Source organism: Canis lupus, chromosome 1 (assembly GCF_011100685.1).
Source record: "Canis lupus familiaris isolate Mischka breed German Shepherd chromosome 1, alternate assembly UU_Cfam_GSD_1.0, whole genome shotgun sequence".
NCBI lineage: Eukaryota > Metazoa > Chordata > Mammalia > Carnivora > Canidae > Canis > Canis lupus.
The window spans coordinates 70,373,185-70,398,464 of NC_049222.1; the positions used below are offsets into that span (position 1 = coordinate 70,373,185).

General features: G+C 39.2%; 1 protein-coding gene across 1 annotated transcript; it reads left to right on the plus strand.

Annotated features, from left to right (window-relative positions):
• Positions 1 to 459: 459 nt before the first annotated feature.
• FAM240B (family with sequence similarity 240 member B) lies at positions 460 to 24,059 on the plus strand. The gene is made up of 3 exons (XM_038526807.1): positions 460 to 534; positions 2,543 to 2,688; positions 23,409 to 24,059. The coding sequence occupies exons 1-3, from the start codon at positions 529 to 531 to the stop codon at positions 23,500 to 23,502; spliced, it is 246 nt and encodes an 81-aa protein (XP_038382735.1). The 5' UTR covers positions 460 to 528; the 3' UTR covers positions 23,503 to 24,059.
• Positions 24,060 to 25,280: the final 1,221 nt, after the last annotated feature.

Consider the following 25,280-nt stretch of genomic DNA (forward strand, 5'->3'; position numbering starts at 1 on the left):
TCTCTTAAAGTAGCTCATAATTATGTAGCTACAGTGCCTTGTAGACTAAATCTTCCTTCCATATCTTCTTCCCAAATAGAATGAATGTGAAATGACATGATTATATGAGTAGTCTGTGTGCCTGCATAGGCTTCTTTTTTTTTTTTTTGGAAAAATTATTTAGAAAAATGTTAATTCTAAATTTCAAGAAAAGAAAATAATTCCAGTGAGCACCTATTTGACTAAACTATCCTTTCTCTGAATATGGAATACCTAATATGAACTTTAAATTCATATTCAATTTGAAATGTTTAGGAGCATTTTGTAATAAGGGAACATATGAATAAGTACTGCATTACTTTTGCTTTACTTAAGTTACAAGTTTGCAAGTTTGTCTGTTCAAAGCAAGCACTATTTTCTTATCAAACATTTATACAGGCAGAGTCACGTGAGGAAGATGAGAAAACTTCAGACACCTCTGCAGCTTCAAACAAATCCATAGGAAACCTAATTGCTACAGAGGATCACACCTAAACTCTAGTTCTATGAATGCTGGTATATATTTTTAACAACTCTTTTAATATTGAATGACTAAGAAGTTATTAGAATTCTTTGCACTAAATTTATTAGCCTGGGGGAGAAAATAAGTGGGAAATACACTCTTAGAAGATGGAGTATGTGCTAGCTCCAAGCTAGAGCTTCAGAACTCAAGTGGGGCTCTGAGAAAACCCAGAGAGGCTTCCTGAGACTACAGAAGGCCTTGAGCACATCCCCTACTCAGAAAGTGCAAAAGTCACGCTCCAGACCATCTGTCAGCATCGGAGGCCTTTGGCAATCCCAGGCCAGGTCTTTTTAGGAAAAAATTAACTTGACAAGTGTCATTTAATTTAATTTAATGAAGAATAACTAAGAACTTATTACATATTTCAAGATATCTAAAACAATAGCAAAACAGTAAGGTCCAGGTTCTTTCCAACCTCCAGCCAGGGCCAAAGCCCTTCTCTGAACAGGTACTTATCAGCAGACAGGAAAGGATCTTTTCTGCTGTCCTTTGCATCTGCCTGCTTGTTAAAGCCACTAAGATCTGGAAAATGGTCAATATTCACATAAGTAAATATTTTTGAGTATTAAACATGTGCACTTTCATGGGACACACATACATGTCACACAAGCTTGTTCTGGATGTGACCGTTTCCAGATATGCCAACCATTTCTTGTGATGAGAATCCCAGGGCCAGAAGTATCCACCTTGAAAATGGACAGACCCAGGTTCAAATTCCCACCACTTTGTGTTCAGTTATGAGGACATAGGCAAATTCTATTTCTCAGTTTCCTCGTCTGAACAATGAGTGTAGATCACCCAGCTCCCAGAGTTGTAGGAAGGATCAAATGTAAGTGTGTATAGAAAGCCTATCACATATTATGTGCTCAATAAATGGTAGAGGTTATTGTTATTCTGTGAGGAAAGACAGAAAGAGCATAACATCTCTCGATTATCTACTTGCCATATACTGTGTTTAGAGCTTCTGCATGTATATTTCACTTTGTGTACATATACACACAACTGTGACATAACTGTTAAGAATCATTTCTTTAAGTTAAAATCATAACTATCACGCAAATATAAAATGAACATGAGTCAAATATTTTATTTAACTTATTAATGAGAAAACTAGTAAGATATTACATTTATTAAAAACAATTAAAAACACGTATGTAGTCTATCAAGAATATTGAAATGAATTTAGAAGTATTTTAAATTGCTTGGTATCCACACAGCTATCAATTTCATTCCCCTAGACAAAATTTATTTGAATCTCTATGTTCAAGAATCATCTGCATTACTATATTCTTTCTATTATTTCAGAGTTGTAAAGCAGCTTGAAGACAATAAAATCAGATCATCTGTAGGGGTTATTAGCACCCTTTAAAATTTTTTTCAGGGATCCCTGGGTGGCGCAGCAGTTTAGCACCTGCCTTTGGCCCAGGGCGTGATCCTGGAGACCCGGGATCGAATCCCACGTCAGGCTCCCGGTGCATGGAGCCTGCTTCTCCCTCTGCCTATGTCTCTGCCTCTCTCTCTCACTGTGTGCCTATCATAAATAAATAAAATAAATTTAAAAAAAAAAATAAAAAATAAAATTTTTTTCATTTCAATTTTTTTTACATTTTCTGACAATCGTTATATTCCCATTTGCAATTGAGGAAACAAAATCATGGTGATCGTGAAATCTGTCTACAATCACAAAAAGTATAAATGGCAGGGGCTGGATTTAAACTCACCTTTTGAGGATACCTGCCTGGGTGGCTCAGCGGTTTAGTGCCTGCCTTAAGCCCATAGTGAGATCCTGGAGTCCTGGGATCGAGTCCCACATCAGGCTCCCTGCATGGAGCCTGCTTCTCCCTCTGCCTGTGTCTCTGCCTCTCTCTCTCTCTCACTCTCTCTGTCTGTCTCTTTCTGTGTGTCTCTCATGAATAAATAAATAAACTCACCTCTCATCACTCCAAAATTAGAGTGGTTTTATTTGAAGAACTGGGATTTGTTTTTTCTTCTATTTTTCAGGGGATGAACAATCAATATATCCGTCGGGAAGTCTTTTGCTGTGAAACTTGTCATGAGCTCAAAAGTTTCTGGGAAAAAGAAATTAGCAAACAGACTTGTTACAGGGAACTGGAGGAAGATCGTCAGGGAAGGAGCGCCCTGAGAAAGTATGTGGATTATTTCTCTACTATTTTTTAAATTGCCTTTCTGTAGAAATATACCAAATGTGAAGATAGGAGACCGAATGATTTTCATTCTTACTGTTGTAAGAATGAAAATATTCAATATGGTATGGTAAAGTCAGGGCAGCCATGAGAAGAAAGGAAGCAAGACCTGGAAGAAGTTTATTATATTCATAGTTCTAGAGAAATGTTCACTGCATACCACGCAGGGCCACAGAGGAAGCACCAGGTCTTGTGCAGTGGCAAAAGAAAGAAGCAAAAAAAAAAAAAAAAAAAAAAAAAAAGACAGAAGCATGGTGAAAATCTAGTCCAGAACTGTTATTGGAGTTTCTGAACAAAAATCAGGGCAGTGTAAACAGTTTAGGATTGGCTAGTTTGAATAATTCCAGAGGGCTTTGGGCTAAGACATGGTTTATAGTTGTATGGCACTTAGCCCTGGGATGATTTAGGAAATGTGAAATATGGCTTCATGTGTGAGTCTTAGGGGTGGTTGGGACCCCCGATTTGGGATTGGTTGACATGTTTACAGCAAGCCTTTTGATATCTCTAAGAAAAGGCAAGTTTTGGGCTTTTCCATGACCAACAAGCTTCTTAAGATGTCAAAACATCATAAATATAGAAAATTCAAGACACAATTAAGTCATCTACTCATTCAGTCTTATCACCACATATACCATGGTTTTTCAACCTTGTACTATCGACAATTAGGGCCGGGGTAGGGAGCTGTCCTGTGCTTGTAAAGTGTTTAACAGCATCCCTCATAACATTACAGTCCAATAGGACTCTCCCCTACCCATTTTGACAATAAAAAATATCTTCTAACATTACCAAGTATTCCTTAGAGGGCAAAGTCACCCCTTATTGAGAACCAGTGACATAGATAAGGATGAGCCTTTTATATATAAATAAAATGAGGTTCTATTATTTATACCTTGATAAACTGAAAAAAAACTTTCCTCGCCTTTCCTCTGTTGCAATCCCCAGGACATGAGGAACACTGAATTTCAGGGTTAGGTCAACAGATATATGTAAGTATAAAAGATCTCACATCTAGGATGATATATATTAATATTCTTGGGGAAAGGAAAATGTGGTCTTCCTCTCTTTGGCAAATAAACTGGTTTTTCTTGCCAAAGGAATCTGCTGAGGGGGAACATATAGTTATGAGAGGTCACATGTGTCAACAGAACTCTGAATAAAAAAGCCTTGCCCTCACAAGTGCAAAACTTTGGAGCAGACAGATCCAGATCAACCCAACTTTTTAGATATTATCTAGTTTCCTCTCTCCCTAAAATGGGAACAACCGAGCTAAGCTGTCTGTTTTGCCAAGATGCCTACTTCAAAGTGGAGTGGCAACTGAGCATTCTGCTAGCCACAAAAACTATGCCTCCATGTTTCTGATCATGCTGAGCTGAAAATAATTGTAATCCACATGTGTTGAACCAATATTAACTTCTAAAAACCCTTTTTTTTTTTTTTAATCTCTGGAGGGGGTATAGCTTCTCTCCATACCCAAAGAAGAGATATGCCACCATTCTAGCTACATTCTTGTTTATCTAGAAAGCAAAATCAGGCCTTCCTACGTGCTAGAATAGTTGCATATTAGAGCATCCAGTCCCGGTGATTCCAGGAGAGTGAGGAAAGTCAGTTGTGTGGTTCCTGCCATCTCCCAGCCTCCATGTCTTGGCCCCACAATCCCACTGGGAGCCAGATCCCAGCATGAACTCTCTGTACATCTTCTAGATGAACAATGTGAGTTAAAAGAATAATTTGTAATATCATTTTATTTTTCTCAAAATATATACACAGTCTATCTATATATACAAGCAAAAGATTAAAAGAAAATGCACTAAGATACGCAGTGATTTTTTTAAAGATTTATTTATTTATTTATTTATTTATTTATTTACTTATTTATTTGAAAGAGAGACAGAAGAGAGAGAGCACAAGCAGGGGGAGCAGGGGGAGGGACAGAAGAAAAAGCAGGCAACCCACTGAGCAAGGAGCCCAACTCTGGGCTCCATCCCAGGACCCTGGGATCATGACCTGAGCTGGAGGCAGACACTTAACTGACTGAGCCACTCAGCGCTCCTAAGAGTGATTATTTTTGACTACTAGAATGGCAGATTTGATGTGTATGAGCCCTCCTAGTATTTCCAAAGTTTCTACAAGGATGTTTTGCCATTTTGTAATTAGGCAAAATAATATTATAAAAAAGGCAACCAAGGGGAATCCCTGGGTGGGTCAGCGGTTTAGTGCCTGCCATCGGCCAAGGGCATGATCTTGGAGTCCCAGGATCGAGTCCCACATCAGGCTCCCTGCATGGAGCCTGCTTCTCCCGCTCCTATGTCCTGTCTCTGTCTCTGTCTCTCTCTCTCTCTCTCTCTCTGGTCTCTCATGAAAAAATAAAATAAAATCTTTAAAAAACAAAGAAAAAGGCAACCAAGGAAGGGGCAAGATTGCAGAAGAATAGAGGGACCTCATTTCATCTGGTCCCTTGAACTTATCTAGATACCTATCGAATCATTCTGAACACCCAAAATTCAAACTGAGATGTAAGAAAAGAATTGCTAGAACTCTACAAGTAGAAAAGTGGCCCCTTTCTGCAAAGTAGGAGGAGGTGCAGAGAAGTGAATCCCAAGAGATATATTGGAAGATACATGGGATGAGGGGTGGGGATCCTCAGTAACTTGGTTCCTGGAAAGTGATATAGTCCCCAAGTGCAAAATAAGGACCCTTAAAAATAGGCTCCAGTGAAAGATATCAATGCCTGAAAGATGTTCAGGTGGTGAAATGGGGCAGAATCCTGGTCGGAACAGTATGGTCTCGGGATCTCTGGAATCACAGAAAGAATGGGGGTGCTTGAACTGGTAGAGTTCCCAAGCATTGGAGCCAGGAAACTGGTTAGGTCTGGGAGGGGGCTCTGAGATCAGTTCACCATAAACTGTGAGCAGTGGTCCCATGGGGTGACTGCTTTCCATGTGAGGACTGTGCAAAGGACAGAAACATAGAGATCCTCTGCCTTCCCCTGAGAGGGGTGGAGCAAGTATGCACATGATAAAGAGCTTCCAGGAATAGACAGAAACTGAAAGAATATGTGACCACCAAACCGACTCTGCAATAAATATTAAGGGGGACCTTGTAATAGAAAGAGGGAGCAAACAGAAACAATCCACAAAAATAGGGACTGAATAGGTAATACGATGACACTAAATTCATATCTTTCAATAGTTACTCTGAGTGTAAATGAGCTAAATGATTGCATCAAAAGACACAGGGTATCAAACTGGATTAAAAAGAAAGACCCATCCATATGCTGTCTACAAGACACACATTTTCAGGATGCCTGGGAGGCTCAGCGGTTGAGCGCCTGCCTTCAGCCCAGGGCGTGATCCTGGAGTCCTGGGACTGAGTCCTGTGTCGGGCTCCCTGCATGGAGCCTGCTTCTCCCTCTGCCTGCATCTCTGCCTCTCTCTGTGTGTGTGTCTCTCATGAATAAATAAATAAAATATTTTTTAAACAAAGACACTCATTTTAGACCTGAAGACAGCTTCAGACTGAAAGCAAGGGGGTGGAGAATCATTTATCTTGCTACTGGATCTCAAAAGAAAGCTGGGGTAGCAATCCTCATACCAGATAAATTAGATTTTAAACCAAAGACTGAAGTAAGAGATGAAGAGGAACACTATATCATACTTAAAGGATCTATCCAGCAAGAAGATCTGACAATTATAAATATTTATGCTCCTAACTTTGGAGCAGCCAATTATATCACCCAGTTAATAACCAAATTAAAGAGATACATTGATAATCATACAATAATAGAAGGTAATGTTAACACCCAACTCAGAGCAATGATAGATCATTTAAGCAGAAGATTAGCAAAGAAACAGGGCTCTGGATGACACACTGGGCCTGATGGACTTCACAGATATATACAGAACATTCCACCCCAAAGCAATAGATCATACATTCTTCTCAAGTACACAAAAACTTTCACCAGAGAAGATCCCATACTGGGTCACAAATCAGGTCTCAACCAATACCAAAAGATTGGGATTATTCCAGGACGCCTGCGTGGCTCAGCGGTTGAGCATGTCTTTGGCGCAGGGCGTGATCCCAGGGTGCTGGGATCAAGTCCCACATCAGGCTTCCTCCATGGAGCCTCCTTCTCCCTCTGCCTGTGTCTCTGCCTCTCTCTATGTCTTTAATGAATGAACTGTTGGTGGGAATGTGAACTGGTGCAGCCACTCTGGAAAACCGTGTGGAGGTTCCTCAAAGAGTTAAAAATAGACCTGCCCTACGACCCAGCAATTGCACTGCTGGGGATTTACCCCAAAGATGCACATGCAATGAAACGCCGGGACACCTGCACCCCGATGTTTCTAGCAGCAATGTCCACAATAGCCAAACTGTGGAAGGAGCCTCGGTGTCCATCGAAAGATGAATGGATAAAGAAGATGTGGTTTATGTATACAATGGAATATTACTCAGCCTTTAGAAATGACAAATACCCACCATTTGCTTCAACGTGGATGGAACTGGAGGGTATTATGCTGAGTGAAATAAGTCAATCGGAGAAGGACAAACATCTCATTCATTTGGGGAATATAAATAATAGTGAAAGGGAATAGAAGGGAAGGGAGAAGAAATGGGTAGGAAATTAGAAAGGGAGACAGAATATAAAGACTCCTAACTCTGGGAAACGAACTAGGAGTGGTAGAAGGGGAGGAGGGCGGGGGGTGGGGGTGATTGGGTGACAGGCACTGAGAGGGGCACTTGACGGGATGAGCACTGGGTGTTATTCTGTATGTTGGCAAATTGAACACCAATAAAAAATAAATTTATTATTTAAAAAAATGAATGAATAGATAAAATCTAAAAAAAAAAGGTTAGGATTATTCCTACATATTTTCAGACCATAGTGCTTTGAAACTTGAACTCAATCACAAGAAGAAATTTGGTAGGAATGCAAACACCTGGAGGTTAAACACCATCCTACTAAAGAATGAATGGGTCAAGATTCATGCAAATGAATGAAAATGAAAACACAACTGTTCAAAACCTTTGATATACAGCAACAACAGTCCTAAAACAGAAGTACACTGCGATACAAGCTTCCCTCAAAAAATTGGAGAAATCTCGAATACACTAAGGAACCTTACACCAAAAAGAGCTGGAGCTATATCAGCAAATAAAGCCCAAACCCCCCAGGATATGAGGATTAATAAAGATTAAAACAGAAATCAATGAAATAGAACAGTAGAAACCAGAACATTAGAACAGATTTATGAAACTAGGAGCTGGTTCATTGAAAGAAGTAACAAGATTGATAAACGCCTAGCTAGACTTATCAAAAACAAAAGGGAAAGAACCCAAATAATAAAATCATGAATGAAAAAGGAGAGATCACAACCAACACCAAGTAAATTCAAACAATTTTAAGAACATATTACGAGCAACTATATGCCACCAAATTAGGCAATCCCAAAGAAATGGATGCATTCCTGGAAACTACCAAAACTCAAAGAGTCAAAGACTGATTAAAATTAATAAAAAATTTAATTAAAAATCAATAAAAGAAAGGACAAGAAGCATATGACCAGGATACCTGGGTGGCTCGCAGGTGGGCATCTGCCTTCAGCTCAGGGTGTGATCCTGGAGTCCCAGGATCGAGTCCCACATCAGGGTCCCTGCATGGAGCCTGCTTCTCCCTCTGCCTGTGTCTCTGCCTCTCTCTCTCTCTCTCTCTCTCTCTGTCTCTGTCTCTCATTAATAAATAAAATAAAATATTATAGAAATGTGTTAATTTGATGAGAAGCAGAGGGCAATGCAAGATTTGATGGGTATAAGATTTATTACGGGAAACACCTGTGAGAGAAAAATGGGGAGGAAGTTATGGTGTGCTAATAAATGTTTAACAATTGGCTCACTGTGGGAAAAAAATGTACATACATACATGTTTATCATAAATTTCACAGGCATAAAGGATGTATAGCACACAATTTATAAATATTAATAAGATATACAGTGCTCTTTATTATACATTCCATAAAGCCAACTGATTTTCATAGTATACTTTTATTGGTTTTTGCCAGCCTCTTTCATCTATAGCCAATCTGTAGTTGAAATTCAACCATAATTTGACAAAATCACACAATGAATAAATACTTAATTACTATTAATTTAACAAATAGGTCAAGGATAGTTTTCTAGTACTGGAAGACAATTTATGTATGTATGTATTTGTTTGTTTCATATTAGCAATGTAATACCTATAGACACACCATACTTCTAAATTTAATCTGCATTATTAAAATTATCTCCATTATTTCATAAGTCTAGATGAGGGGTCAACAAACATTTTCTATAAAGACAAGGTAGTTAATATTGAGGGGAGGAGACATGTGTCTCTGTTGCAACTACTTAACTCTGTCATTGTTGCGTGTAAGCAGCTATAGACAATATGTAATCAAAAGTTAGGACTGTATTTCAATGAAACTTTATTTATTAACACAAGCAGCTTGCCAGATTTGGCCTGAGGGACAATACTCTGTCCAGACAATGAACAAAGCAATAAATCAAGTCATGACTTATAGTGTTTGCCAACATCTGTGTTGTAAATAGTTTATTTCAAGCTTCCAATGAGATATCAGTGAAGATGAGTGGAGAATGCAGTGTACTCCATCATATAATAATTTCAGCATATAAATATAATAAGCCTAAATAACCTGAAGATCATAGATTATTGTAAAATGCAGTAAAATAATTAGAAAGTGATGAATCTCACATAGTTATGACTGTTTTTAATACAATTAGAATCAATGTAATTAATATAACATTAAATTAATCTTATAAATTTAATAGATTAACATAATTTAATTATAACTTTATAATTTACTTTTAATGATGGCCAAATTTAATAACCAGCTTACAAAATTTCTAAAAAAATTGATTTTCCCCACAAACTAAAAGTACACCACTAGGAAGAGCCAGAGGACACAGGTCTGGCCTCCATGAAGGAGAAAGGGAAGGAAGTGGAACAGGGTTAGGCAGCAGGGCAAGCCAGAAAATGTTTTGGTCAGACTAGTGTGAAGTTCTTGAGTCAAAGACAACTGTTAAAGACACTCTGCATCTTGCAGAGATAGGCCTGCATTAGTACCTCTGCTGTGCTCAGTCACTAGTGGAAGGTAGCCCAAGAAAAGTTGGCTTTTTGCAAATGCTTGAGGCAGATGTAGATGGAAAGTAGCTGCAGATGGGAAGTCAGCAAAGCAGCACTATATCCAGGAAAAGTTAAAGACTGTTTAACTAGTGAATGAGTCCACATTATATTAAGGAGTCCATCAAGTTCCATGAAATGCACAGATAGCACTTTATTTAAAAACAAATAGCCATTAGTGAGCTTTAAAAGATCTCAATGACAAAAGTCATGTACATTTGGAGGCAGATTTAGTTATAGAATCTTTCAGAGATGCTTAATAAGGGGAGCTTGTGAGCCTGGAGAGGTTACTTACAAGTTAAAATACAAGATAGATACTTAATAAGCATAATGAAGAAAAATAACTTATGGTTACTTTACTAATAGGTATCAACAGAAGGTCATATAAGCTCAATAAATCAACACTTCTTAAGTAAAGTGTGCAAAAAGACCTGTAAGGCAGCTGTCTGCTTAAAGGAGAGCAGGCACTCCATGTTTTATCTCACCTTTCAAACAAGCAAACTGTATTTTTATGTCCATCACTTTAATATAATTTCAGGTAGAATAAGGATATAACTGTCTTAACATTATTCCGCATATCCCTAATTCTTCTCTCAATACTTCAACTTTCAATCCTTGGTTGCTAATATGCTTAAGCAACAACTATCCCTAACAACAGGCCAATATACCAGATTCTTTCCATCCATCCTTGGGCCTATATTGAGTAGTTTTAAGTGAGAAGCTGCCAAGAACTGAATAGTAATAGGTGCCTAGATCCTCAACATATTTATATGCTCTAAATTACTTGCCCTTAGGAATCCCTCTGAGGAAAATAGAGGAGTATATGAAAAGAGTATTATTATTATTCTATTCATTTTTGAAATACATATGAGTGAAAAATTAAGGTAAGATCCAACTTTTTGGTTTTTTTTATTTTTTAAGAAAATTGCATTGTTTTTCAATTTACGTTTGTTTGTTTGTTTGTTTATTGGAGTTCAATTTGCCAACATATAGGATATCGCACAGCGCTTATCCCGCCAAGTGCCCCCCTCAGTGCCCGTCACCAAGTCACCCCAACCCCCTGCCCACCGTCCTTTCCCCTACCACTTGTTCATTTCCCAGAGTTAGGAGTCTCTAATGCTCTATCACCCTCACTGATAGTTTCACTCATTTTCTCTCTTTCCCCTATACTCCCCTTCACTATTTTTTATATTCCCCAAAAGAATGAGACCACATAATGTTTGTCCTTCTCTGATTGACTTATTTTACTCAGCATAATACCCTCCAGTTCCATCCACGTCGAAGCAAATGGTGGATATTTGTCATTTCTAATGGCTGAGTAATATTCCACTGTATACATATATCACATCTTCTTCATCCATTCATCTCTCGATGGACACCGAGGCTCCTTCCACAGTTTGGCTATTGTGGACATCGCTGCCTATGAACATTGGGGTGGAGGTGTCCTGCCATTTCACTGCATCTGTATCTTTGGGGTAAATCCCTAGAAGTGCATTGCTGGGTCATAGGGCTATCCTATTTTTAACTCTTTGAGGAACCCCTACACAGTTTTTCAGGGTAGATGTACCAGTTCACATTCCCACCAACAGTGTAAGTAGTTCCCCTTTCTCCACATCCTCTCCAACATTTGTCGTTTCCTGTCTTGTTGATTTTCCCCATTCTCACTGGTGTGAGGTGGTATCTCATTGTGGTTTTGATTTGTATTTCCCTGATGGCAAGTGATGCGGAGCATTTTCTCATGTGATTGCTGGCCATGACTATGTCTTCCTCTGTGAAGTTTCTGTTCATGTCTTTTGCCCATTTCATGTTGACTGTATCTTTTGTTGTGCAGAAGCTTTTTATCTTGAGTAAGTCCAAATAATTCATTTTGCTTTTGTTTCCCTTGCGTTCATTGATGTATCTTGCAAGAAGTTGCTGTGGCCAAGTTCAAAAAGGGTGTTGCCTGTGTTCTCCCCTAGGATTTTGATGGAATCTTGTCTCACATTTAGATCTTTCATCCATTTTGAGTTTATCTTTGTGTATGGTGTAAGAAAATGGTCCAGTTTTATTCTTCTGCATGTGGATGTCCAATTTTCCCAGCACCATTTATTAAAGACTGTCTTTTTCCAGTGGATAGTCTTTCCCGACTTATTGAATATTAGTTGAAAATAGAGTTGAGGGCCCATTTCTGAATTCTCTATTCTGTTCCACTGATCTATGGGTCTGTTTTTGTGCCAGTACCATACTGTCTTGATGATCATAGCTTTGTAGTACAACCTGAAATCTGGCATTGTAATGCCCCCAATATGGTTTTCTTATTTATTTATTTATTTATTTATTTATTTATTTATTTATTTATTTATTTATTTAGTTAATTTATTTTTTTAGGTGTTCAATTTGCCAACATATAGAATATCACCCAGTGCTCATCCCATCAAGTGCCCCCGTCAGTGTCCGTCACCCAGTCACCACCAACCCCCGCCCACCTCCCCTTCCACCACCCCTAGTTCATTTCCCAGAGTTAGGAGTCTCTCATGTTCTGTCTCCCTTTCTGATATTTCCTATTTTTTTATAAAATTATTTTTTATTGATGTTCAATTTGCCAACATACAGAATAACACCCAGTGTTCATGCCATCAAGTGCCCACCGCAGAGCCGGTCACCCAGTCACCCTCACCTCCCGCCCACCTCCCCTTCCTCCGCCCCTAGTTCGTTTCCCAGGGTTAGGAGTCTTTCATGTTCTGTCTCCCTTTCTGATATTTCCCACTCATTTTTTCTCCCTTCCCCTTTATTCCCTGACACTATTTTTTATATTCCCCAAATGAATGAGACCATATAATGTTTCTCCTACTCCGACTGACTTATTTCACTCAGCATAATACCCTCCAGTTCCATCCACGTGGAAGCAAATGGTGGGTATTTGTCGTTTCTAATGGCTGAGTAATGCTCCATTCTATACCTATACCACATCTTCTTATCCATTCATCTTTGGATGGACACTGAGGCTCCTTCCACAGTTTGGCTATGGTGGACATTGCTGCTAGAAACATCGGGGTGGGGGGCCCCTGGGTGGCGCAGCGGTTTAGCGCCTGCCTTTGGCCCAGGGCGTGATCCTGGAGACACGGGATCGAATCCCACATCGGGCTCCCGGTGCATGGAGCCTGCTTCTCCCTCTGCCTATGTCTCTGCCTCCTCTCTCTCTCTCTCTCTCTCTCTCTCTCTCTCTCTGTGACTATCATAAATAAATAAATAAAAATTAAAAAAAAAGAAACATCGGGGTGCAGGTGTCCCAGCATTTCATTGCATCTGTATCTTTGGGGTAAATCCCCAGCAGTGCAATTGCTGGGTCTAGGGCAGATCTATTTTTAACTCTTTGAGGAACCTCCACACGGTTTTCCAGAGTGGCTGCACCAGTTCACATTCCCATCAACAGTGCAAATGGGCTCCCCTTTCTACACATCCTCTCTACATTTGTGTTTTTCTGCCTTGTTAACTTTCTCCATTCTGGCTGGTGTGAGGTGGTATCTCATTGTGGTTTTGATTTGTATTTCCCTGATGGTGAGTGATGTGGAGAATTTTCTCATGTGCTTGTTTGCCATGTCTATGTCTTCCTCTGTGAGGTTTCTGCATGTCTTTTGCCCATTTCATGATTGGATTGTTTGCTACTTTGCTGTTGAGTTTAATAAGTTCTTTTTAGATCTTGGAAACTAGTCCTTTATCTGATACTTCATTTGCAAATATCTTCTCCCATTCTGTAGCTTGTCTTTTAGTTTTGTTGACTGTTTCTTTTGCTGTGTAGAAGCTTTTTATCTTGAGTAAGTCCAAATGATTCATTTTGGTTTTGTTTCCCTTGCCTTCATTGATGTATCTTGCAAGAAGTTACTGTGGCCGAGTTAAAATAGGGTATTGCCTGCACTCTCCTCTAGGATTTTGATGGAATCTTGTCTCACATTTAGATCTCTCATCCATTTTTAGTTTATCTTTGTGTACGGTGCAAGAGAGTGGTCTAGTTTCATTCTTCTGCATGTGGATGTCCAATTTTCCCAGCACCATTTATTGAAGAGACTTTCTTCCAGTGGATAGTCTTTCCTCCTTTGTCGAATATTAGTTGACCATAAAGCTGAGGGTCCACTTCTGGATTCTCTATTCCGTTCCATTGATCTATGTGTCTTTTTGTGCCAGTACGACACTGTCTTGATGACCACAACTTTGTAGTACAACCTGAAATCTGGCATTGTGAAGCCCCCAGCTCTGTTTTTTATTTTTAATTCCCCTGGCAATTTGGGGTCTTTTCTGATTCCACACAAATCTTAAAATAATTTGTTCTAACTCTCTGAAGAAAGTCCATGGTATTTTGATTGGGATTGCATTAAATGTGTAAATTGTCCTGGGTAACATTGACATTTTCATGATATTAATTCTTCCAATCCATGAGCCTGGAATATTTTTCTATTTATTTGTGTCTTCCTCAATTTCTTTCAGAAGTGTTCTATAGTTTTTAGGGTATAGTTCCTTTACCTCTTTGGTTTGGTTTATTCCTAGGTATCTTATGCTTTTGGGCGCAATTGTAAATGGGATTGACTCCTTATTTTCTCTTTCTTCAGTCTCATTGTTAGTGTATAGAAATGCCACTGAAAAAAAAATGCCACTGACTTCTGGGCATTGCTTTTGTATCCTGCCACACTGCCGAATTGCTGTATGAGTTCTAGCAATCTTGGGGTGGAGTCTTTTGGGTTTTCTCTGTAGAGTATCATGTCATCGGCGAAGAGGGAGAGTTTGACTTCTTCTTTGCCAATTTGAATGCCTTTTATGTCTTTTTGTTGTCTGATTGCTGAGGCTAGGACTTCCAGTACTATGTTGAATAGCAGTGGTGAGAGTGGACATCCCTGTCTTGTTCCTGATCTTAGGGGAAAGGCTCCCAGTGCTTCCCCATTGAGAATGATATTTGCTGTGGGCTTTTTGTAGATGGATTTTAAGATGTTGAGGAATGTTTCCTCTATCCCTACACTCTGAAGAGTTTTGATCAGGAATGGATGCTGTATTTTATCAAATGCTTTCTCTGCATGTATTGAGAGGATCATATGGTTCTTGTTTTTTCTCTTGCTGATATGATCTATCACATTGATTGCTTTACGAGTGTTAAACCAGCCTTGCATCCTGGGGATAAATCCCATTTAGTCATGATGAATAATCTTCTCAATGTACTGTTGGATCCTATTGGCTAGTATCTTGTTGAGAATTTTTGCATCCATGTTCATCCAGGGATATTGGTCTATAATTCTCCATTTTGGTGGGGTCTTTGTCTGGTTTTAGAATTAATGTGATGCTGGCCTCATAGAACGAGTTTGGAAGTACTCCATCTCTTACTATCTTTCCAAATAGCTCCAGTAGAATAGGTATGATTTCTTCTTTAAACGTTTGATAGAATTCAACCCAGATGGCTGGTAAGCCATCTGGCCCTGGAGTTTTGTGTATTGGGAGGTTTTTAATGACTGCTTCAATTTCCTCCCTGCTTATTGGCCTGTTCAGGTTTTCTATTTCTTCTTGTTCCAGTTTTGGGAATTTGCGGTTTTCCTGAAATGCATCCATTTCTTCTAGATTGCCTAATTTATTGGCGTAAAGCTGCTCATAATAAGTTTTTAAGATCGTTTGTATTTCCTTGGTATTGGTGGTCATCTCTCCTTTCTCATTCATGATTTTATTAATTTGAGTCTTTCCTCTCTTCTTTTTAATAAGACTGGCTAATGTTTTATCTATCTTATTAATTCTTTCAAAGAACCAACTCCTGGTTTTGTTGATGTGTTCCACAGTTCTTCTGGTCTCTATTTCATTGAGTTCTGCTCGAATCTTTATTAACTCACTTCTTCTGCTGGGTGTAGGTTCTATTTGCTGTTTTTTCTCCAGCTCCTTTAGGTGCAAGGTTAGTTTTTGTATTTGAGTTCTTTCCAGTTTTTGGATGGATGCTTGTATTGCGATGTATTTCCCCCTCAGGACTCCTTTTGCTGTATCCAAAGAGTTTGAAAGGTTGTATCTTCATTCTCATTAGTTTCCATGAATCTTTTTAATTCTTCTCTAATTTCCTGGTTGACCCTTTCATCTTTTAGCAGCATGGTCCTTAACCTCCACGTGTTTGAAATCCTTCCATACTTCTTCTTCTGATTTAGTTCTTTTTTTTTTAAGATTGTATTTATTTATTCATGAGAGACACAGAGACAGAGGCAGAGGGAGAAGCAGGCTCCATGCAGGGAGCCTGACGTGGGACTCAATCCCAGGTCCCCAGGATCAGGCCCCGGGCTGAGGGCGGCACTAAACCACTGAACCAGCAGGGCTGCCCATGATTTAGTTCTAATTTCAAAGCATTATGGTCTGAAAATATGCAAGGGATGATCCCAATCTTTTGGTATTGGTTAAGTCCTGATTTGTGACCCAGTATGTGGTCTATTCTGGAGAAAGTTCTATGTGCACTTGAGAAGAATGTGTATTCAGTTGAGTTTGGATTTAAAGTTCTGTAAATATCAGTGAAATCCATCTGGTCCAGTGTATCATTTAAAGCTCTTGTTTCTTTGGAGATGTTGTGCTTAGAATATCTGTCAATTGTAGAAAGTGCTTCATTCAAGTCACCAAGTATAAGTGTATTATTATCTAAGTATGTTTTAACTTTAGTTATTAATTGATTGATATATTTGGCAGCTCTCACATTCGGTACATAAATATTGATGATTGTTAGGTCCTCTTGTTGGATAGATCCTTTAAGTATGATATAGTGTCCCTCTTCATCTCTAACTACAGTCTTTGGGATAAAGTTATTTATCTGATATGAGGATGGCTACCCCTGGTTTCTTTTGAGGACCATTTAAATGGTAAATAGTTCTCCAACGTTTTATTTTCAGGCTGTAGGTGTCCTTATGTCTAAAATGAGTCTCTTGTAGATAGTAGATGGGTCTTGCTTTTTAATCCATTCTGAAACCCTTAGCCTTTTGATGGGGTCCTTAAGCCCATTTACGTTCAGAGTTACTATTGAAAGATATGAATTTAATGTCATCATAATACCTATTCAGTCCTTGTTTTTGTGGATTTTTCCCCTGGACCTCCTCTTTCTATTACAGAGTCCCCCTTAGTATTTCTTGCAGAGCTGGCTTGGGAATTTTCAGTTCCCAAATTTGGTGGTCACATATTCTTTCAGTTCCTACCTATCTTGGAAGCTCTTTATCTCTTCTTCTATTCTCAATGAGAGCCTTGCTGGATAGAGTATTCTTTGCTGCATGTTCTTCTCATTTAGGACCCTGAATATATCCTGCCAGCCCTTTCTGGCCTGCCAGGTCTCTGTGGAGAGGTCTGCTGTTAATCTAATACTTCTCCCCATATAGATTAGGGATCTCTTGTCTCTTGCTACGTTAAGGATTTTCTCTTTATCTTTGGAATTTGCAAGTTTCACTATTAAATGTCGAGGTGTTGAATGGTTTTTATTGATTTTAGGGGGGGATCTCTCCATGTCCTGGATATGAATGCCTGTTTCCCTACCCAAGTTTGGGAAGTTCTCAGCTATGATTTATTCAAATACACTTTTTGGTCCTCTATCCCTTTCAGCGTCCTCTGGAACCCCAATTAAATGTAGATTTTTTGAGATTTTCTGAGGCTGTCATTTATTTCCCTTAACCTTTCCTCATGATCTTTTAATTGTTTTTCTCTTTTTTCTTCAGCTTCCTTTCTTGCCATCAACTTGTCTTCTATGTCACTCACTCGTTCTTCTACCTCATTGATCCTCGTCATTAGGACCTCCCGTTTGGATTGCATCTCATTTAATTGATTTTTAATTTTGGCCTGATTAGATCTAAATTCTGCAATCATGAAGTCTCTTGATTCCTTTATGCTTTTTTCCAGAGCCACCAGTAGCTTTATCATTGTGCTTCTCAATTGGCTTTCTGTAATTGAATTGTAATCCAAATTCTGTAACTGTGGGAAAGAGTACTATTTCTGATTCTTTCTTTTGTGGTGAGTTCTTCTTTCTAGTCATTTTGCTCAGTGTAGAGTGGCTAAAAACAAGTTGTACTGGAAAAAGGAAGGAAAAAAAGAGAAAAAAAGGGAAAAAGAAACAAGGAACAAAAAACAAAAAACAAAGGAGGAGTATCCTCTGGTTCTATATAGTGGAAATCCCTCCACTTCCCCTGGAGATTTCCAGTGCTGCTCAGTCAAGAACTTGCTCTTCCCCTGTCCTTCCATCTGGTCTTCTGGGGGAAGGGCCTGCTGTGCTGATTCTCAGGTGTGTGCACCTGGGGGAGCTACCCCTCCCCCTACCAGGTGCACGGCTCATTAGGAGCTGTTTATCCTGTAAGGCCTCTGTTCCCTGGCATCCTGCTCTCTCCTAGGTACAGGGTCTCACAAGGAGGAACAACAAGACTGGCGGTGGCCAGGTCTCTAGCTCTGGAGTCAGCTCCCGTCGTAACTACCGCAGTCTCCTGGTCCGCGCGGGCTTGGATGCTCCGGGGGTGGGGAGCACTGATCTGCACAGTTCTGGGCCACCCGGTGGCCGGAACGTCCTCACTGTCCTGGGCCCTCCCGGGCTTCACCTGTCCAAAGGGGAGTGCAGGATCCTGGGCTGTGTCCCCCAGCACCCGGGCTCCAGGGTCTGCAGTGCTGGAACCATGTTCCCGGGGCCGTGCAGCCCCATCTGTGCAGAGCCACCACCTGAGCTGCCGCCTGAGCTGCTCCTGAGGCCCCGCCGGGCACATGCTCCAGTCCTTTACCATGCTCTGCCCACGGTGAGTGGCGTACTCTCCTCCGGGGCACAGTTCCTCTGTTAGTGACCCCGGGAACCTGGGAGCTCCTTTCACCCCCTGGGATCCTGCAAGTGCCTTTCCATCCAGGAAGATTGGTAAAGTTCCTGCTTCTCTGGGACTGGGCTTTCCTGTCCTGGATCTCTTGCCGCCCAGCCTTAGCCGGACTCCTCGCGGGGCCCCTCCCCCACTAGATTCTTTTTTATTTTCTTTATTTACTTTTTTTCCCATCTTTCTACCTTGTTAGAAACACAAACTCTTCTCACTGTAGCATTCTAGCTGTTCTCTCTTTAAATCTCAGGCAGAATTCATAGGTTTTCACGGTGATTTGAAAGCTACCTAGGTAAGTTGGTGGGGACAGGTGACATGGGGACCCTACTCTTCCACCATCTTGCCCGCCCCCTGTTTTTTGTTTGTTTGTTTGTTTGTTTGTTTATTTATTTATTTATTCATGAGAGACACACACACAGAGAGGCAGAGACACAGGCAGAGGGAGAAGCAGGCTTCATGCAGGGAGCCTGACTTGGGACTCCATCCAGGGTCTCCAAGATCAGGCCCTGGGCCAAAGGCAGCACTAAACTGCTGAGCCACCCAGGCTGCCCTGGATCCAACTTTTTAAATCCTTTATTGTATATTCTTGTTTTCCTACAGTAAGCATGCATTACTTTGCTTTAGCAATGTTATGAACTGAATTATATCCCCTCAAATTCATGTTAAAGTCCTAACCATCAGTATCTCAGAGTGTGACTGTATTTGGGGATAAGACCTTTAAAAGAGGTGACTTGGTTAAAGTAAGACCTTTAGTGTGAGCCCTAATCCAATCTGAGTGATGTCCTTATAAGAAGAGGAGATTAGGATGCACAAAGGGACACTGGGGATGCACACACACACCCCGAGGAAAGGCCATATGAGAATGAAGCAAGAAGGCCATCTGCAAACAAAGGAGAGAAGCATTAGGAGAAACCAAGTCTACTGACACCTTGATCTTGGATTTCTAGCCTCCAGAGCTGTGAGAAAATACCCTAGTCTGTAGTATTTTGTTATGGGAGCTCTAGCAAACTAATAACATTTACCCAATCATTTCATTTTGATTATTTTTATACTTATGAAATGAACACAAGTGCATATATATATATGTATACATATATTGTATATATTTTTTTAATTCAAGCATCACAGAAGGATATATAATTAGAAGTGAGTATCCTTACTTAGAGTCCTAGACTTGCTCTTTAGGAAAAGCTGACATCAACAGTTTCTTGTGTATCTTTCCCAAAACTTGTGAAGTTTCCCAAAACTTCAATTTGAATAAGCATATAAAAATATATTCTATATTTTTATGCAAAATGAGACTATCGTATCTTCACTAATCTGTGCCTTGTTTTTTTTTTAACTTACCTGGAAGTCTTTCTATATCAGTAAATTCAGTTCTTGTTTAATGTTTTCCATTATAAGAATGTTAACAATTGATTTAACCAATCACACCAAAGAACATTTATATTGTTTTTCACTTTCTGGCTTCACAAGCAATATTGTAATAAGAATATTTGTACGGGGATCCCTGGGTGGCGCAGCGGTTTGGCGCCCGCCTTTGGCCCAGGGCGCGATCCTGGAGACCCGGGATCGAATCCCACATCGGGCTCCCGGTGCATGGAGCCTGCTTCTCCCTCTGTCTGTGTCTCTGCCTCTCTCTCTCTCTGTAACTATCATAAATAAATAAAAATATTTTTAAAAAATTAAAAAAAAGAATATTTGTACATACATTTTTGTATATGTGGATAAGAATTATGGAATAAATTGATAGAAATGAAAATGTTAAGCCAAAAGATAAATTTTTGTTGTTTTTTTTTAAATTTTGGCTTCTTGACTTCTTATCTTGCAAAGATGTTGTTTTAATTTAAACTCCCACCCTGAATAGACAAGTGCCAATTTCCATAGCTGCTCACACTGTGTGTTATCAAACTCTTGATTATTGTCAATCTGACAGGTGAAAAATGACATCTCACTATTTTAAACTGAATTTAATTAATTGTAAGTTTGGTTGAGATCTTTAAAAAAAGATTTTATTTATGTATTTGACAGAGAGAGAGCACAAATAAGCAGTGTGGCGAGGGAGAAGCAGGCTCTCCACTGAGCTGTGAGCCCACTGTGAGGCTTGATTCCAGGACTCTGGAATCATGACCTGTACCAAAGGCAGATGCTTAACTGACTGAGCCACCCAGGGATCTTTTTATATGTATAGGAAACAGTTGGATTTCTTCTTCTGGTGCCAATTTATATCCTCTGTCCATTTTACCATAGATTTTCTTTTTCTTGATTTATAAGCACCATGACTTTCTTTTCATGTATGTATATACAGTTCTATGAGTTTTGACAGATGCTTAAAGTCATGGAATTACCATATAATCAAGCTATAGTATAGTTTTTTTTTTTACTGAAGAATCCCTTCATGATGTTCCTTTGTGATCAATTCCTCTACCAATTTCCAATCCCTGGCCACCACTGATCTGTTATTTATCATTATAGTGCCATATGAAATATATAATATGTAATCTTTTGAGTCTGGCTTTTTTTCACTCAGCAAAATATATTTGGGATTATTTATCGTTGTGCATATCAGTTGTCTATTCCTTATTATGTGGGAAACAAAGGCAGAAGAAAATTATTAATGTTCCTTACTACTGAGAATCTACTGACAAGTCTTTGAAACAGGTAGAGTGACATTCCTCTAGGGACTCAATTGCCTGATGTTGACACTTGCTAAGGATGAAAGGCAATCCTAGCTTGGCCTCCTGATCCTGTAAGCCTACTTCAACATATAAAACTTCCTTTAGAAATTTTCATTTATCACCAAGATACATGTTAGCAATCATCCCCCAAGTATATGACATATCGATATACATCTGAAGGGTCTTCCCAACAATAGCTAGCTCCCCTCAAGGTCCTGGAAATCTTATTTACAAAATTCCTTAGAGACTTACACTATCCCTAACCCCTTCCCAACTTGACAGTATATAATGGGCCATTCCTCACGACCCCATTGCAGCTCTTTCTGTCCATGGGTCCTGTCCCTGTCCTTTAATAAAAACCAATGTTTTGCACCAAAGACATCTCAAGAATTTGCTTGGCCATTGGCTTCAAACCCTAACATCTTTCCTATATCATTTATCGTTGCTGAGTATTAGTCTGTTGTGTGGACGTATCATAATTTGATGATCCACTCCCCACCTGAAGGACATTTAGGTCATTTCCAGTTTTTTATTATGAATTAAACTGTTGTAACGTTTGCATACAAATTTCTGTGGAACATAAGTTTCCATTTTTCTTGAGTCAATACCCAGGACTAAGATTGCTGGGTCATATGGTAAATGCCAAACTATTTTCCCAACTGACTATACCATTTTGCATTTCCATCACAATGTTACTCAGCTTCCTGACCAACATTTGATTTGAGTTTTGTTTTAAGGGTTTTTAAAATTTTGTCAGGGTTTTTTGGGGGAAAAGAGGACTTTTTTGTTTTCTTTTTTGTTTGGGTCATTCTATAAGGTTAGTGTTACCTCATTGTAATTTTAATTTGCATTTTCCTAGTTATGTTAAGCATTACTTTTAGGTGTTCATTTGCCATCTATACAACTTCTTTTGTAAAATGTTCAAACTTTTTGACCATTATATTATTTTCTTATCATTTAGTTTGAACTTTATATATTCTAGAAACAAGTCCCTTAACAGATATGTCATTTGCAAATATATTCTCCACTTATGGCTTGCCTTTTACTCTCTTTTACAGTGTATCACTTCGATAAAGACCCAAATTTTCTTTTTTCTACAAATCATGCTTTTTGTGTTGTCTCTAAGAAACTTTTCCCTAACATAGGGTAAATAATGAAGATATTATTTTGTGGGTTTTTATTTTCTAGAAGTCTTGGTCTTACATTTTATATGTAGGTCCATGATCCATTTGGGGTTAATTTTGTATAAGATATGGGGTATGGATTAAAGTCCATTTTTTAAAAATATGAATGTATGATCCTCCAACACCATTTGTTTAAAAATTCCTTCCTCCATTGAGTTGCATTTGCCTCTCTCATCAACAATCAATTGGCTATATTTGAGTACATTTATTTTTGGACTCTATTCTGTTCCATTGACTTGTTTGTTGTTTCCTTCACCAGTGCCATACTGTCTTGATTATGATAGCTTTATATTAAGTCACAGAATAAAATAATGTGAGTCTTCCAACTTTCTTATTCAAAAGTATCTTTCCTAGGGACATTTGGGTGGCTCAGCGATTGAGCAGTTGAGCATCTGCCTTCCACTCAGGGAGTGATCCTGAGTCCAGGGATTGAGTTCCTATCAGGCTCCCCAAGGGAAGCCTGCTTCTGCCTCTGCCTATATCTCTGTCTCTATGTGTCTCTCATGAATAAATAAATAAAATTGTTTTAAAAATGCCTTGCCACAAAAAATTTAGAGTCAGCTTGTCAACATCTACCAAAAGGTTTTGCTGGGATTTTGTTTGACATTACCTTGAATCCACACATCAGTTTAGGAAGGAACACATTTGTAAAACTATATATTCATAGATGTTGCTCATTTATTGATTTTTTCTTCATTAATTTGTAAAAGCCATGTGTTTTTCTTAAAAATATTTGTTAGGGGGTGGGGAAAAACAACCTCAATTGGACCAGCAGATATGGAGACAAAAGCACTAACCATTTGTATTTTTCCCTCCTCAGGCTCAGGGAAGAATGGAAACAGAGACTGGAGAAAAGGATGCAGATGCTGGACAATCCTAATGATAAGAAAAAGCAGGCAAGCACAGTGGGCTGAGACCCTCCAGCTTCAACCACTTCATTTTTTAAAAAAAATATTTATTTTTTTTTTCAGCTTCAGCAACTTCAAAGATAACAAGCCACCATAGGCACTCTTCTAGGAGAAAAATCTAACACCCAACCTATGTTGATTTACTAAGCAGGACACTCTCTATTTGCTTTCCCATTTGTAAGGGATTTATGTGTGAAATCTCCCCCAGTGCTAATGGGAGTCATTATCCAACTCAATCCCCTCTGCACAGGACAGAGTGACAGCCAATGTGAAAGGGAAGCTCAGGTTATCTAATATAAAAAGCTCTTAGAATTAACACTCCCCAAGTGTCAAAGATCCATGTAGTGTAATTTATTTCCACAATTTCTTTTCATTTTTAAATCTGAATATTGTATCTAAGCTTACCAAAGGCAATGACCTAGGTGGGAATTTGGCTTCCCTAGATCTTCTGGAAAAACAGAGTCAATCTTTTCTTCCCGTATCTGCTTTTTGGTGAATAAAATGCAAATACTTTAAAAAATAAAGCTATTATTATAAAAAGAATAATTTAACAATACATTTGAAAATGAACTGAACTAAGTATCTTTCTCTTCATATGAATTTTTTCTCATAAACATCTTTAATTAGAAATATGAAAACAAGATAATGCTTAATAAACTTGTTTGCTGTGTCCTCAACTGGTATGTGCCCTGTGTTAACTCCTTCATCATGCCTGTCTTGGTTAGCTCTCTGGTACTAGAGCAAGTGTCAGCTCCAGCTACCGCCAGACACATTGTGGAATTTAGCCATCCTCAGTGTAGCCTCTTCTCAGTTCTTGAGCATGACCACAGGCTGGGCAGGTTCTAACAGTCATGGTAACTAGGGTTCTTCTGCCCACAGTTTCCTCTCTGGGGGACAAGAACGGAGAGGGAAGCCCTGAGCACAAAGGAATGCAGATAGCCAGAGAGACCCAGGGGAGATAACTGAGGCAGTTCTGGGAAAGGCATCCATCTCTCACTAACACCCAGTGGTAGCATAAACTGCTTCCCTTGGAAAACTAAAAGGGCTTCTCACAGCTAAGAGAAACATGAGGTAGCCAGAGGGTTGGAGAGGGGATTCCACATCCCCACAGTTATGAGATCCAGACCCCTGCTACAGGTTCTTATTCAATTTAGATACAACATGTAAGCAGTAATCTACAGCTGGGAAAATCTGATCAAAGTTTGGGAAAAGAAGCTAGTAATAAAATACAGTTTTAGTAAGGACAAAGAACCATGGAAATACAGATCAGGTTACCTAACAATATAGAGCAGTTGGGGAAAGTCCCTGCAAAACTGGTGTTTAAGCTGAGCCCTATAAAAATGAGAAAGAGTCCATCCAAGAAAAGAAAAGTCATCAAATGATGACAGAGGGGAATAACACATGTGAAAAGTCAAAGAAGAGCGTGAGAACTGCAGAGCAGAGGGTGACTAAGGATCTACAAGGAAGTAAAAAACTGGGAAATGTGTGTCTGAGGGAGCTGTTTTATAGGGGGTAGAAAGGGGACAGGGGCCTCTAAAGCCCAGGCTAAAGATTCTGGATTGATCCACAGGAGAACAGAAAGCCACTGACACAGATTTTAAGGCAGAAGAATTAACTGATTAGATTTGCATTTTTAATTTTTGCAAATTTTGTGATACACATACACACACAATATAATTTCATAAATCATTATATCATATATGTTGGCATGCTTTTATTACAGTTTTTATTAACCCTGTGGCCCATAACACATGTTAATAACCTGGTGTGAGTCCTCCTATATT